This window comes from Nerophis ophidion, linkage group LG09, assembly GCF_033978795.1.
Source record: "Nerophis ophidion isolate RoL-2023_Sa linkage group LG09, RoL_Noph_v1.0, whole genome shotgun sequence".
Classification (NCBI taxonomy): Eukaryota; Metazoa; Chordata; class Actinopteri; order Syngnathiformes; family Syngnathidae; genus Nerophis; species Nerophis ophidion.
The window spans coordinates 11886807-11902810 of record NC_084619.1 but is presented as its reverse complement, the minus strand read 5'-3'; the positions used below and the strand labels follow the sequence as shown (position 1 = coordinate 11902810).

Genomic DNA, 16004 nt, shown 5'->3' with positions numbered 1-16004 from the left:
ATACGGCTCTTTCAATGTTTTGGGTTGCCGACCCCTGGTCTACCTCATGAGAAATTACTAAAGTTGCTATAATACTCAAATGGAATATTTAAAGAATCTGACTACATAATTATGGACACTTTTATTATTATATTTGTATGGGTATTGGGTTATTAATGTCAGCCTTACATTGTTTTTTAAATTAATATAAATTGTTAGCCAACAGTTTGTCTCTTATTCAAATATACAATAAGTTACTTCTTCATTTTGACAGGCCGGTTTATTTCATACTGTTGCAACACTTTAATACAACATATTCATTCATCACTCAAGTACAGTAGATGCACTATTTTCTAACACAGTCGTAACTACAACCAAACAGCCCCATGTGTTATGATTACTGGTAGCTTGTACCATCTTCACAAAAGAAAATTGTTTTAAATATCATTGTGACAGGAAAATAAGAAAACATGTACTATTTGAAATACTATTAACAATGACATTGTAAGGGTCAAAGTACGTGATCTGCAGTTGAGTGAACTGGCTCAGTATGCATTTTTAAAAATAACATTTGCTTTTAGGTCAGGGAATCTGCCTTCTCATATCACATAAAAAAAACTGACGGATCAAAGGTTAAAAGTACTGAGACTGTATTGCATTCTGTGTGTGACCAGCAACATAAAGTCACTGAGGGGTGAATCTTTCAGAGAATGTATGTTTAGTCGCTGTGCACATTTCCAAAGAAAGATAAGAACCCTGTGAGCAGAAACACTGCATTACAGTATTTAGTAGTCTTTACTCCAAGTTGTAGCTGTCATATGAAAGTTGCTTCAGATGTGTGATGCTGTCTGAAATGGAAGCACAGTAAGGAATAATAAATGCCACAATAAAACCACAATAACACTGAACTGCGAAGTCCCAACTGGGATTCATTCAGTGCGAGTATCTTACCAAGCACCCACTGCTCAGACAGGATCCTGGTGCCCCCTGGTCTTCTGCCACTGTATTTTCCTATGCAGATTCCTGCCTGACGCAGAACTTTACATACTTTCCCCCCACAGAGCTGAATCAACTCTACCAGACTGGTTGCAGGCGGCTGGGAACGCTGGGACACAAACATGGTCGGTTGGTCCTGGAACAGGTCCTGCTGGTACCTGCCGGTAGATAAATGCCTCTGGAGACGGCAGATCTGGGAACAAATTATGGCAATAAGTACAAACGTGGAACAATCTGAAGTTCAACCAAAATACATGCCTAAACGTCAAACAAAACTTGGAATTCAAACCATCATCACCTGTGATATTGTCTAAAACAAAAGCTTAAATGAAGTGTTTTGCTTTTACTATGATGTATTTTGTGAAGCTATCATAGAAATGTAAGTGGTGGCAAACAGGAAAAGTTGGACGGTAACCATCCATCCATTTTCGTCAGTTTATCCGAAGTTGGGTTGCAAGGGCAGCAACCTTAACAGAGATGCCTAGACTTCCCTCCACCGTCCTCTTTATTCTATTTCTCTTGTGTCTTAAATAGTGCACGAAATAACAGTGTTATTATTGCGGCTATTGTTTTCTAGGAACAATCTAATTACCATCTCAGAAGTTAGAACAGCGTTTTGTTGTTAACGCAGCCACCTTAACAACAAAGACCTACCGCCTAACCTAAAGTCTTAACAAGCTGCTCCACTTAGTTTTGCCTTTGTCAGTATGTCTCGGCAACACACAGTATTATCCCACCCACAGAACCATCTGATTGGTTACACGCAGAGCGGTAACAGCCAATCAGCAGTGCGTATTCAGAGTGCATGTAACAGCCAATCAGCAGTGCGTATTCAGAGCGCATGTAACAGCCAATCAGCAGTGCGTATTCAGAGCGCATAGAGTCAGTGCTTCTGTGGGGGGGTGAGCAGAAAGGTGTTTAGCAGGTAAGAATAAGGCACTGGACTCTCCCCAAATTATAATAAACACCTCTTAGTCAACTACTAGTAACATCACTATTAGCCCGTTGATGTTCTAGAAGCATAAGCGGCAGCTCAGCAAGCTTGCAGTCCATGAGGTGAAGGCTGATTAGCTTTTAGTGTAACGTTAGCTCATTTTGCGGTGTGTGTGTGTGTGCGTGTGTGTTACGGACAGCAAAGCCCTGTCTGTCTGAGAGAAAGACAGTCATTATTGACCTTCAGTTAACAACCAAGTTATTTCACTTTACCCTTTTCTGTGTTGATTGAGCTGTGGTAAAGCCGCAAAAAATGACATCATCTTAAATGAAGAGTTTCCTGAAGCTGTCTCTCATAGTTGATATAATAATGTAGCTGGATTATAAAACCTACATGAACTCCATGGTGTTCAGGGATGATTAGTCTCTCCTAATGCTATTTTTTCAGCTATAGTTACATGAATTATTAGTATTGTAGCAGCCTAGTTTTGAAAGGCAGGGTTCCTGCTATCACATGTTGATAAAAATATAACATTTACATAATGAAAATCAACTATAGGCTTCCCAAATGCAGTAATAAATTAAGCATGATGAGTTTAACATGTATTAGCATGTGGCCCCACTTTTAAGTCTTACTTTTTTGTTTACTTACAGTAAGTCCTTATTTTGACTAAGTAAGTCACTATTTTGACTAAGTAAGTCATTACTTTGTCATTATTTTGACTTAGTAGATTACTAAGTTAAAATATTGACTTCTAAGTCATAATAATGACATACTTAGCATCTCAGGTAACTAGGACTGTTTTGTTTTTACTTTACGGAAAAAATATCGATATATATATCGTATATCGCCATTCAGTAAATGGAGCGGAAAATACAACCGAAAATTGTAGGCTTCTTCAAGCGACGAAGCCGGCCTACTTCACCGCAGTTTGTAGTCTATTGCCCCCCAGGCTGTGGTGGCAGCGACGAGTTGGACGTGATGGCGACAGGCCGAGTTACACCGAACCTTACACCCACCACCCCTCCCCGGTCTGTCCGTCGGAGAGACACCACAACTAACACATTTTCTGTGGAGAACACTGTTAGAAGTTAGCAATACTAAGTGTGAAATGTGGTGCATTAATGTAATGCCCTGCCCGAGGCCAAAGAAACATATAAAAAGTGGATACACAACACACACATTTAGCAGGAGTTGCTGCCGGCCACAACTCATACTAACCAATCCACCACCACTAACCCTGAGCTAACCGCTAAATCCACACTCGCTCGCTCATGTCATTCAATTAACTGGCACTGCCTTTTCAAAGCGCACACTCAAAGAGGCAGAAACTACATCATGGACTCCAATCTCATTAGACAGCTTTCAACAGCCCATTGCAGATTTTTTTTTTTTTTTAAACTAACCCAAAAATTAATTTCCCTTGTAACTAGTTACTACAAAACCCAAAACCAGTGAAGTTGGCACATTATGAAAATCCTAAATAAAAACAGAATACAATGATTTTCAAATCCTTTTCAACCTATATTCAATTGAATAGCCTGCAAAGACAAGATACTTAACCTTCACACTAGAAAATTTAATTTTTTGCAAATATTATCTCATTTGGAATTTGATGCCTGCTACAGGTTTCAAAAAAGCTGGTACACGTGGCAAAACAGACTGAAAAAGTTGAGGGATGCTCATCAAACACTTATTTGGAACATCCCACAGGTGAACAGGCTAATTGGGAAAAGGTAGGTGCCATGATTGGGTATAAAAGCAGCTTCAATGAAATGCTCAGTCATTCACAAACATTAATTGGGGCAAGGGTCACCACTTTGTGCACAAATGCGTGAGCAAATTTTCTAACAGTTTATGAAGAACAATTCTCAACGAGCTATTGCAAGGAATTTAGGGATTTCACCATCTACAGTCCGTAATATCATCAAAAGATTCAGAGAATCTGGAGAAATTACTGCACGTAAGCGATGATAATACGGACCTTGGATCCCTCATGTGGTACGGCATCAAAAAGTGACATCAGAGTGTAAAGGATATCACCACATGGGCTCAGGAACACTTCAGAAAACCACTGTCAGTAACTACAATTTGTCGCTCCATCTGTAAGTACAAGTTAAAACTCTACTATGCAAAACAGAAGCCATTTATCAACAACAGCCAGAAAAAACAGCTGGCTTCGCTGGGCCCGAGTTCATCTAAGATGGACTGATGCCAAGTGGAAAAGTGTTCTGTGGTCTGACGAGTCCACATTTCAAATTGTTTTTGGAAACTGTGGCGTCGTGTCCTCTGAAACAAAGAGGAAAAGAACCATCCGGATTGTTATAAGCGCAAAGTTGAAAAGCCAGCATCTGTGATGGTATGGGGGTGTATTAGTGCCCAAGGCATGGGTAACTTACACACCTGTGAAGGCACCATTAATGCTGAAAGGTACATACAGGTTTTGGAGCAATATAATGTATATTGCCATCCGAGCAACATTATCATGGGCGCCCCTGTTTATTTCAGCAAGACAATGCCAAGCCACGTATTACAACAGCGTGGCTTCATAGTAAAAGAGTGCGGGTACTAGACGGGCCTGCCTGTAGTCCAGACCTGTTTCCCATTGAAAATGTGTGGTGCAATATGAAGCCTAAAATACCACAACAGAGACCCTGGACTGTTGAACAACTTAAGATGTAATTCAAGCAAGAATGGGAAATAATTCCAACTGGTCTCCTCAGTGTTATCAAAAGGAAAGGCCCTGTAACACAGTGGTAAAAATGCCCCCGTGCCAACTTTTTTGCAATGTGTTGCTGACATTAAATTCTAAGTTAATGATTTGAAAAAAAATCAAGTTTCTTAGTTCGAACATTAAATATGTTGTCTTTGCGGTCTATTCAATTGAATAGAAGTTGAAAAGGATTTGCAAATCATTGTATTCTGTTTTTATTTACAAATTACACAATGTGCCAACTTCAATAGTTTTGGGTTTTGTATTAGGAAGTCAATATGTTACTATTTCAATCACTTTTTGGGGAAAGTAACTAAAGTATAACTATTTACATATTAAATGTGTTAAATTATGATTTTTTCTTTTACCTACTTTTAAAACAATTTGTTGTACATGTAATGGTGCTGTTATGGTGAACATTTTGCATAGATTGTGGCTTATCTATGTGTTGAAGCTTTCCTCCAGCCCTAACCACCTTTGACTGCGGCTCCACCCTATCAGCCAATTTGTAGTTTTTATTGCTTTTATATTGAGTCAACTAACAGATAAGTTAAAACTGTATGCTACTTTTTATGGGAAATGGTAACAGTGGGGGATTCTAGCATGCATCTGCATGTACGAACCAGTCTGCCCCACAGAGGTTAGAGAAAATCGGGGACTTATTGAGTGCAACTCGACCTGAGCAGAGACTCTTTTGGTCAACAAACCTCTACCATTTATCGAGATATCCACCAACGTAACCCAGGCAAATGACGTCACTAAAGGTGGTGTGGCTTGGTTGGTAGAGGGGCCGTGCCAGCAACTTAAGGGTTCCAGGTTTCATCCCCGCTTCCGCCATCCTGGTCACTGCTGTTACATCCTGGAGCTAGACACTTTAACCACCTGCTCCAAGTGCCACCCACACTGGTTTAAATGTAACTTAGATATAGATAAGGGGTTTCACTATGTAAAGCGCTGAGTCTCTAGAGAAAAGTGCTCCATAAACATAATTCACTTCACTTAAGTCTCAAATTCCAAACAGCCCGTTTGGAGCATATATGAAGGAAGCAAGACTGTATTATCAATATCTCTGCCATACCTTCATTATTTAATTTCAAATTTATGGGACTTATGAGGTTCCCAACTACACAAAAATGTGCACCAAAAGGTAAGGTCTAGTCTCCAAACAGTTTTTTTGAAAACATTTTTTAGTCCTATTATACAGTGGTCAATTTGTTTTTGGTAAACTTGTAAAAAAAAAAAGTTTGAAATTACTTTTTTTAAATTTTTAAACCAATGATTACATTGTTTCAAAATGGGTTTTGCACCATTGACTCCATTGTAGGTGGCTGCTGTTGCCGCTTTTGGAAAGTTTAAATAAGTTATTTACAGACAAACAAAAACATAAAACAACACAAGTAGGCGTAAACAGTTTGAAACGTCATTTGAGTCTTGTTAACAAATTGACAATGACTTCAAAGAAGCATTCTTTTAATTGGTGAGGGAAGCTCAAAGCTGTCCACAGGGCTGTTTTCTATCCAGCAGGGGTCACTTACTAAACTGAATAGGACAATCTGCGCTATTCCGAGTTGAATGCCAGGAAACGAGCATTGAGGCTTTTAGCCTTTTGTAAATGTTCACATCGGTTTTATTTTACACCAAGTAATCAGGGATAGAACAGGGGAGTTCAGGGACAGGGTCAGATTAACATGAACCCACATTGTGCACTTTTAGGGGAACAACTGACTGTCCTATTGTGTGACTAAATAGTCTTCGGTGCCTGGCTTACAATAGGAAGACGTTGAAAATAATAAAACTGTTCAAACAAAATCCAAACACGTCCCGGTAATGTTACTATTATACTAGGAATAACATGTTTGGGATTTTTGTGGAAACTTGGCACTTGGTTGAATAGTTGAAAGGTGTTTGTTAAACCAGTCATCAAAAACAATGTGTTCATGTTCAGTTGATTCAGACTTTTTGCCTGTCATTCAAAATCTTTATGTGAGCAAATAACATGTATTTATCTTTTATATGAATTATAAATTGTAACTAAACGCTAGCAAAAATCAGCTAACAATGCAGGTAATGGGGATGCAAACTATTCCGCCTATAAAGCCCTCTAAAAAAATCCAAATACCTTTAATAACGTTTTATATACATGGCATAGATATGTGTGTAATGTACTAACCACAACATTCACAAAAGCAAAGGCATAGCTCGGTTGGTAGAGCGGCCGTGCCAGCAACTTGAGGGTTGCAGGTTCGATTCCCGCTTCCGCCATCCTAGTCACTGCCGTTGTGTCCTTGGGCAAGACACTTTACCCACCTACTCCCAGTGCCACCCACACTGGTTTAAATGTAACTTAGATATTGGGTTTCACTATGTAAAGCGCTTTGAGTCACTAGAGAAAAGCGCTATATAAATATAACTCACTTCACTTCACTAATATTTACAAATTTTGGTCATTTTAAACATTTCCAGAGCATTTTTGCAGGAGCACATTGAATTCACTAAGCACATTGCAATGTTTGCTGTCTTATTAAACAACTATTAATGGCAGACTTTGAGATCCAGCGACAACCATTTTGGGACAAATGATGATCCAGAACCTTATCTTTTTGAGCCTGAGAATAAGCTACAAGATTTAGAAACTGGGTGCTAAGCAGATCATGCTATATTGAAACACTAAGCATCATGTAACAGTAGTGCTAAGTGCTAAACAACGAATACAAACTACAAACATAATAAAACAATCCCTTACTGTACGATGTCTGCTCTCACTAAAATGCAGGCTGATGAGATTTTAATTTCTTTCAGAACAAGTTTTTTCCCTTCCGGTTAGATCATAACTTCCTCATAATCTACACTCCTAAAATAAAAAAATGGCAGGAGCAAACAAGCACCTTTCCGTGTACCTGGGTTTAAGTTGAATATTAAAGCTGACCTACTTTTTGTCTTATGGCAACAACTTTTTACCATACAAGTGTGAGGCATAATTAATAATCTAGCACAAACTTTTATCATATTATCGGTTTAGGAGGTCAAGAGCTGCATTAGCTATGATACCTATGTGATCAAGACGCCGTGTTACTAAAAGTAGTTCCTCTGCATAAGCTCTTATAATAACAATTTCGCTAATACTAAATATGCAAGTCACAGCATGTAAATTTAGTATTGTTGGCTGTTTTTGGACATTATTTGTTGGGCTTTATAGGCGGAATAGATGACTATAATTAGATGCATTGTTGTCTAGCACTAGCCGCAATTTAAAATGTAGACTGCACACAAAAAAAGAGCAAAACATGAGAGTTCTTGTCTCACATGTGGATTTTGAATGATTAAAAAAAAAAAAAGCAAAGTTCCACTTTAAGTGAAACAGTATAATGGGCCCTCTAAGAGAAACTGTTAATGTCTTATGTTGATGGCACCCTGCGACACCTACTGGTAAAAAAAAAGTTGTCCACCCATATTGCACAATGTAATTTTTTTCAGCTACAACTAATCGTCAGATAATTTGTAATCAAAGTGTTTGCGTTTTACATCTGTCTCATAGACGTTTACAGTGGCCCGAATCTGATTTTTCGGAATCTGATTTTTTTTCCAGCTGACTGTTTAGACAGCAAGCAAAATGTGATCTATATCAGACTACAGTGAAAACGCATACAGGCCCCAATGCTGCCTCTACATCGCTTGCAAACACAGTTCGATAAAGTGAAAACAAAGAAAGTTCACCAGATTCCGTAAATGAACAAGGAAGTTGCTGCTACTACTACTACAAAACAAAATAAAAGTTGCCACCAAAAAGATATGGTCGCCACATCTTAAAATTAATGTTTTTTTACGTGAAAATACATTTAAGTATTATGTTTGAATTTGTAATGTTGTATTGTATATATAGTGTAATATATATTTGGTTATAATCTTTTTATGGCTGTTAAGTAGAGGAAACATTATGGTCCTTCAACAATTGCTATTTCTTTAAAATCTAAATATATATTCATATTTTACATAAAACCTATCAATTGCACTCTATTGACTTGTGATGCACTGAAAATTTGGCTGTCAAAAATAGACTTTGCTCACCAAAACCAGATTTTGGGATGAAGTATCCACTTCCGCTGGGGAGCTGCATTTTTCCTGCGCACACGAATGACGTAGCTTGCCCAAAGCTGACGAAAAACTTACATACTGGTCGCATTGCATTTAGACAGAAGTCACATTTAAAAATATCAGATTCAAATCGGATTTGGACTACCTTCTGATGTGGCCTGATTCTGATGCGAAAAGATCAGATTTGAAACACTTTGGAGTGTTTAGCCTTGAGTAAAAAAAAACAGATTTGCGGTGCAGTGTCAATGGAGCCATAATGAATTGAACTTGAAACATCTGTAGTACCTTATACCAGTTTTGGGAAAACTGAGATAGATAGATAGTACTTTACTGATTCCTTTAGGGGAGTACCCTCAGGAAAATTAAACGCAAAGTGGGTGAAGTGTCTTGCCCAAGTACACAACAGAAGTGGCTAAAATGTCAGAACCTGGATTCGTACCTATAACCCACGAGTTTCCTTACTGGAAAAATGTTTTAAAAGTGAAAATGGCTCCATCCATCCATTTTCTACAGCTTATTCTCGGCTATGTCAGCTGCATTCGGGCGGTAGGCGGGGTACACCCTGGACAAGTCGCCACCTCATCGCAGGGCCAACACAGATAGACAGACAACATTCACACTCGCATTCACACACTGGACTTGACTTTATTAATTCATGCTTGCAGTGAAGCCAAGGCCCCACTGAAAAAACAGCTGAACTTTACAATAAATATCAAACAAACAATAAAAAAATGAAAAGAACAGACACTATTTTAAACATTTTGAACATCCTCAGGGCAGCAGCAGCATGGAAACGGTTAGCTTTGTGGTATATGACTATATTACTTATTTAATTAGATAGTGTAATTTTACAGCTTAATTGCAGCGTGCAGGGTAGAGTTTTTATGTCTCTTTATCTTTGCTCTGGGCTCGGGTTCAGCCAGCTTATGTTGGTTCCTCAATGTCTTGGCAGTGCGGCTGCCTCGTGTTGGAGGTAGCAGGTCATGCAAGGGATGTTGCTCATCATGCATATCCCTGACCAGCTTCACTGCAGCCTCCTCTCTCCTGGTCTGGAGTGATGGTAGGAGTTGTGAGATGTTTCCAGCTCTCCTTGTAATGATTTTACAGGCACGTTTCTAGGGCCAATTTAGTGTTGCCAATCAACCTATCCCCAGGTGCATCTTTTGGAGGTGGGAGGAAGCCGGAGTACCCGGAGGGAACCCACTGTATAACAAAAAAAAGACTCAGGCTGATTAACACCTGGACTAAGTATTCTGTTATGAGGAAATTCCACTTCCTTATTTCAGTAACTACTGTGCATATAAATCAGTTGAAGTGAAGTGAATTATATTTATATAGCGCTTTTTCTCTAGTGACTCAAAGCGCTTTTACATAGTGAAACCCAATATTTAAGTTACATTCAAACCAGTGTGGGTGACACTGGGAGCAGGTGGGTAAAGTGTCTTGCCCAAGGACACAACGGCAGTGACAAGGATGGCGGAAGCGGGGATCGAACCTGCAACCATCAAGTTGCTGGCACAGCCACTCTACCAACCGAGCTAAACCGCTGAATGCATCTAAACATAAGCACTCTACTTCTACTACACAGGGCACTGCAGAAGCATAAGGCTGCATTGGTGTAGAAGAAAATTAAAAAGTGCAAAAAATTTAAAGGCTCCCTAATGTGTAAACTAGACCAATGGTGTTCCAGGTCCCTGGAGCCTGCTTGTGAGCACCTAACGTAACAAAAACTTATTTTTCTTGTTTGCTCCACTTTTAAGGGAAGACAGATAATTTTTTTTGCACTTAACGACATTAAAAATATATTTTAAAACTCCATCAACTCGAGTTACCCTGTAGATGAGCCCACCCTGTGTATATGTCCACCATATCATGGAGGACAGCTTTGTAAAACTTCAGGCTTCGCTACACATCTTAAATAAAATCCTGGCACTCTGCCAACGGGGTCGGTCGGATCTAGACACGAGAACTACACTTTATTTGATTAATCTTCAGGAAATAGGCTAACTTTGTATTAAGTTGACTGTAATGTTAGAACTGTAGATAACACAGCTCCGCTAATGTTGTGTCCTGTACCATTCCTTAATGTTACATTGTGTATAATACAGATGTTCTCAAATGGGGGTATGCGTACCCCTGGGGGTACTTGAAGGTATGCCAAAGGGTACGTGAGATTTTTAAAAAATAGCAAAGATTCAAAAATCCTTTATAAATATATATATTGAATGATCAATAAAATATGAATGTAAGTTCATAAACTGTGAAAAAAATACAACAATGCAATATTCAGTGTTGACAGCTAGATTTTTTTGTGGACATATTGTTGTTAAAGATATCTGTTTTTTTGAAGAAATGTTTAGAATTAAGTTCATGAATCCAAATGGATCTCTATTACAATCCCCAAAGAGGGCACTTTAAGTTGATGATTACTTCTAAGTGTAAAAATCTTTATTTATAATTGAATCACTTGTTTATTTTTCAACAAGTTTTTAGTTATTTTTATATCTCTTTTTCCAAATAGTTCAAGAAAGACCACTACAAATGAGCAATATTTTGCACTGTTATACAATTTAATGAATAAGAAACTGATGAAATAGAGCTGTATTTTACTTCTTTATCTCTTTTTTTCCAACCAAAAATGCTTTGCTCTAATTAGGGGGTACTTGAATTAAAACATTTTTTTCAGGGGGTACATCACTGAAAAAAGGTTGAGAACCACTGATCTACTACATCTACAAAGTGGTTTGAGGAGCACTACTCTCTGTCAAAGACAGGCGTAGGAAAACACAGGGTCGGCGTGGCTCAGATGGTAGACCTTGTGTCCTGAAACTTGAGAGTTCCTGGTACAAATCCAGCTTCCACCATTTTAGTCACTGCTGTTTTGTACTTTGGCAAGACTACTTCACCCCCAGTTCCCTCGAAACAAGCATTGGGGACTATAGATGTACAGTGAATAATAAACTGCAATAATCAGAATCATTTACAGTCTATACAGCAGATTGGTCATTAAAGTGAAATTTTATGAATAAATACATCTTATTAGCATTGCAGCTACAGACACATGAAACAATGTACTCGGAGTAGCACTTTCAAACTGTCTAAATACCAGCATTAAGGCTATATTTTTTACTAACACTCCATTGTGGAACCCCTGAAAGACATTTAAAATGGTTAAAAAATTGTATTTGGTGGAGTGACTCGGCACGAACAAGTGAAACGTCACTGTTTTGGGGAATGATGACATGCGCTTCCTGTCTTGTAATGTGCCTTAAATATTTAGCATTTCCCCTACGCTGTAGCATATTACGTCAGCCTACTTCCTGCAATTCAGTGCATTTCAATCCATTTGTTGATCATGCCGTTTAAAGAAGGAATGCAATTTAGTTGGGCTTTGTTTGAAGAAAAATGCATTTAAGTGTAAAACATGATGCATGACAAATTAACCTAAATGAGTTAATTTTCTTAGGGAGTATTCAAGGGTGAATGGCGCTCCTGAAGCAAAAGCAGAGAGAATGTGACTGTGGCACATTCCTCCATGAAAGGACAAAACATCCTCCTGTGTCTTTCCTGTATTGCACACCTGCACTGTGTTCCCCATGGCAACATCAGGGCCCACAGGCAGACTTCATAAAAACAGAAAACATCCACATCACCAATGCAATTGAGGTAAAATGCAAATTTGTCTTGGTTTGTTTTTCCAAAGGATTCCCTTGGTAAAATGTTATGAATTTTATGAACTTTATGAATTTCTTTAATAAGAAAATTGAACTCATTAGAAAGGAGATAAAAGACAATGCGTCCCAGCTATAACTGGGTTCTATTAACACAGATACAAGTGTATATACGGCAGAGACTGCCCTCCAAAATAGTTTCTCTCTTTTTGATTAAATAACATTAGAAGAATTGTAGCGTGTAAATGGAATAAAACAAACAACATGTTTACTTGACCCACTTCCTGGGGAACTTATCAAGGAGCTTTTTGTATTATTTGGTCTATCAGTGCTAAATATTATAAACTTATCATTTTCCTCTGGCACCGTTCCCCTAGCATTAAAAAAGCGGTTATTCATTGTCTCCTTAAAAGACCTAACCTCGATCCTGACCTTATGGTAAACTACCGACCAGTGTCTCACTTTCCCTTTATTTCAAAAATCCTCGAAAAAATTGTTGCAGAGCAGCTAAATGAACACTTAGAGTCTAAAAATCTATGTGAAACCTTTCAATCCGGTTTCAGGGCAAATCACTCTACGGAGACAGCCCTCGCAAAAATGACTTATGATCTATTGCTAACAATGGATTCTGATGCGTCATCTATGTTGCTGCTCCTCGATCTTAGTGCTGCTTTTGATACTGTCGCTAATAATTTTTCATGAGAGCGTATCAAACACGAATTGGTATGTCAGACTTAGTCCTGTCTTGGTTTAACTCTTATCTTACTGACAGGATGCAGTGTGTCTCCCATAACAATGTGACCTCGGACTATGTTAAGGTAACGAGTGGAGTTCCCCAGGGTTCGGTCCTTGGCCCTGCACTCTTCAGCATCTATATGCTGCCGCTAGGTGACATCATACGCAAATACGGTGTTAGCTTTCACTGTTATGCTGATGACACCCAACTCTACATGCCCCTAAAGCTGACCAACACGCCGGATTGTAGTCAGCTGGAGGTGTGTTTTAATTAAAATTAACAATGGATGTCCGCTAACTTTTTGCAACTCAACGCCAAGAAAATGAAAATGCTGATTATCGGTCCTGCTAGACACCGACCTCTATTTAATAACAAAACTTTAACATTTGACAACCAAACAATTAAACAAGGCGACTCGGTAAAGAATCTGGGTATTATCTTCGACCCAACTCTCTCGTTTGAGTCACACATTAAAAGCGTTACTAAAACGGCCTTCTTTCATCTCCGTAATATCGCTAAAATTCGCTCCATTCTGTCCACTAGTGACGCTGAGATCATTATCCATGCGTTTGTTACGTCTCCTCTCGATAACTGTAACACAGGGGTCCCAACCTTTTTGAAACCAAGAGCTACTTCTTGGGTAACGATTAATGCAAATGGCTAACAGTTTGATCGTATTCATCATTGTTACTGTCACCGGCGTCCCACTGGGGTGAGTTTTTCCTTGCCCTTATGTGGGCTCTACCGACGATGTCATCGTGGTTTGTGCAGCCCTTTGAGACACTGGTGATTTAGGGCTATATAAATAAACAATGATTGATTGATTGAAAATTTGAATGTAAAAAGTAAAGTTGTGTGATCCAATTTTAAAAACACAATAAAAGAAAAACAAAGTGCAAATGTTTTTTTTTTTAAATGAATATTGTCATCAGCTTATTTGCTGTCTGATTATTTTTCTTGCATATTATTTTTAAAACATCTGTGCTCCTAATTATTTTCACTCAGGATTATAAGTTATGCATGCATGTCTTTATTGGCCAACAAGGAGCTATTCTTGGCAACTAAATATAATGAAATAAAACGATCTTGTAGTATGCCAGTACAATGTCCATTCGTTCCATTAATTTATCAACCCATCCATCCATCCATTTTCTACCGCTTATTCCCTTTCGGGGTTGCGGGGGGCGCTGGCGCCTATCTCAGCTACAATCGGGTGGAAGGCAGGGTACACCCTGGACAAGTCGCCACCTCATCGCAGGGCTAATTTATCAACCACAAATGATTAATAATTATATAAAACACATAAAATAACATAACATATTCAGTCAAACATCCGGAAAAAGGTAGAAAAATATACAATGCAAGAAGGTGCGGGGGTTCATTAACAAATGGTGAAACACAAAGTCTTTGTAATGTACCACTGCTTTGTCTTTAAGCCAGAAAAAGTTATTATTAGATTGTATGTTCAGTTTCTTATGTACGGGCATCTTTTTTTGTAATAACAGATGGAGTTTTTACCTTGACGTGTCCTTTGAAGAAAGATACTTCCGGAGAAGGGTCTGTCTGAAGAAGACTGCAGATGGCAGTCAAAACATGCCAAAGTAATAACTACTGTACCAAAAAAGGTGTCAACATATAAGAAATTTAACATGTATTTACTAAGAACACAGTGAATTCATTCAAGCGGGTACGGAATTGTCATTGCTAGTACAGGTATTTGTGCTTGAAACATGATTACTAAATTTGTGACAGATTGATATGTTTTCACATGCATTGCAGCTATTGTCATCTAAAATTAAAAAAAAAAACACAGTTGTGTGTTTTCTGAAGGACTCACAAATATTTTTCAATGGATGTTTGACTCGAACACAGTGCCTGCGGTAGACAGCTGCATCCTGCAAAAGTGTTTTTAACCAGCGGAGGGGACAAAACACGTGGGCTTTGTGTAGGATATAGTAGAGAATGTGTAGTTTGCGTGTTTAACTCTTTGTGAGTTGGTGTGAATTATAATAGAGTCCCCTCTTCACTGTGACTGGCCACATGAAAAGGGGAGTGGTCTGAATTCCATTTAGCGACTATGGGGTTGTGTCAGGGGGCAGCTCAAGTGGCTGGAGACTTGATGAAACACGCACACATGCAGTCTGGCACCGGCAACCTGTAGGAATGATCTTCTGAATGCTAATGCTTTTTTTTCTTTTCTTCATTGAATGGTTATAATCTGCAGAGCTTTAAAAGGATTGTTTAAAGTTGGATGCAATTAGGAAAATATTCTTAAGAAAGATTGGGAACCCTCTGAACCTCTCAACTAGATGGAAAGTGTGTCGAAGATGTTGCATGTCGACTTGCTTCTGTTAACTGTCTGTTACGGTGTGGGGACAGCACATTCGGACAGCATTGTGGGTAAGAGACAGTATCAGATCCAAAACGGGCAATGCAGCTACACCTTTCTGCTGCCTGAACAGGAGAACTGCCAAAGCTCAAGTAGTGGCTACAATTATCCAGTTCAAAAGGATGGGCCTACAGACAATGACCAGTCAGTTCAGAGATTACAACAGCTGGAGATGGTTATGGAGAACAACACACAGTGGCTACTCAAGGTAAACTATTGTCTGTCTGCCCTTTACGTCACATACCATTAGACGCTGACCTTTGACTCCAACGTACAATTACTACAGTTAAGGAGATTGAAGGCTTGATTTTTACAACAGGTAACCTACTGGAAGATCTACGTAGATTTTATGTCAAACATTTCAGGAAATACTGTGCAAAGGTCCATGTTAAACAAGGAAAATAACATGTACGTATGTGTATATATATATACATATATATACACACACACACACACACACACACACACACACACATATATATATATATATATAT

General features: G+C 38.7%; 2 protein-coding genes across 3 annotated transcripts in view; one reads left to right on the top strand and one right to left on the bottom strand.

The window, feature by feature from the left end:
- Positions 1-243: 243 nt before the first annotated feature.
- Positions 244-16004, bottom strand: part of mcph1 (microcephalin 1) — a 49291-nt gene continuing 33530 nt past the window's right edge. For both annotated transcript variants that reach the window (XM_061910306.1, XM_061910307.1), the window contains exons 14-15: positions 931-1168; positions 244-827 (exon numbers count right to left, since the gene is read on the bottom strand). In XM_061910306.1, the coding sequence (XP_061766290.1) occupies positions 775-827; positions 931-1168 (291 nt within the window). In that variant the 3' untranslated portion in view covers positions 244-774. The remainder of the gene's footprint in view (positions 828-930; positions 1169-16004) is intronic.
- The window catches only part of angpt2a (angiopoietin 2a), a 21968-nt gene continuing 21042 nt past the window's right edge, over positions 15079-16004 (top strand). The window contains exon 1 of the mRNA XM_061910308.1: positions 15079-15718. Coding sequence (XP_061766292.1) covers positions 15431-15718 — 288 coding nt within the window. The 5' untranslated portion in view covers positions 15079-15430. The remainder of the gene's footprint in view (positions 15719-16004) is intronic.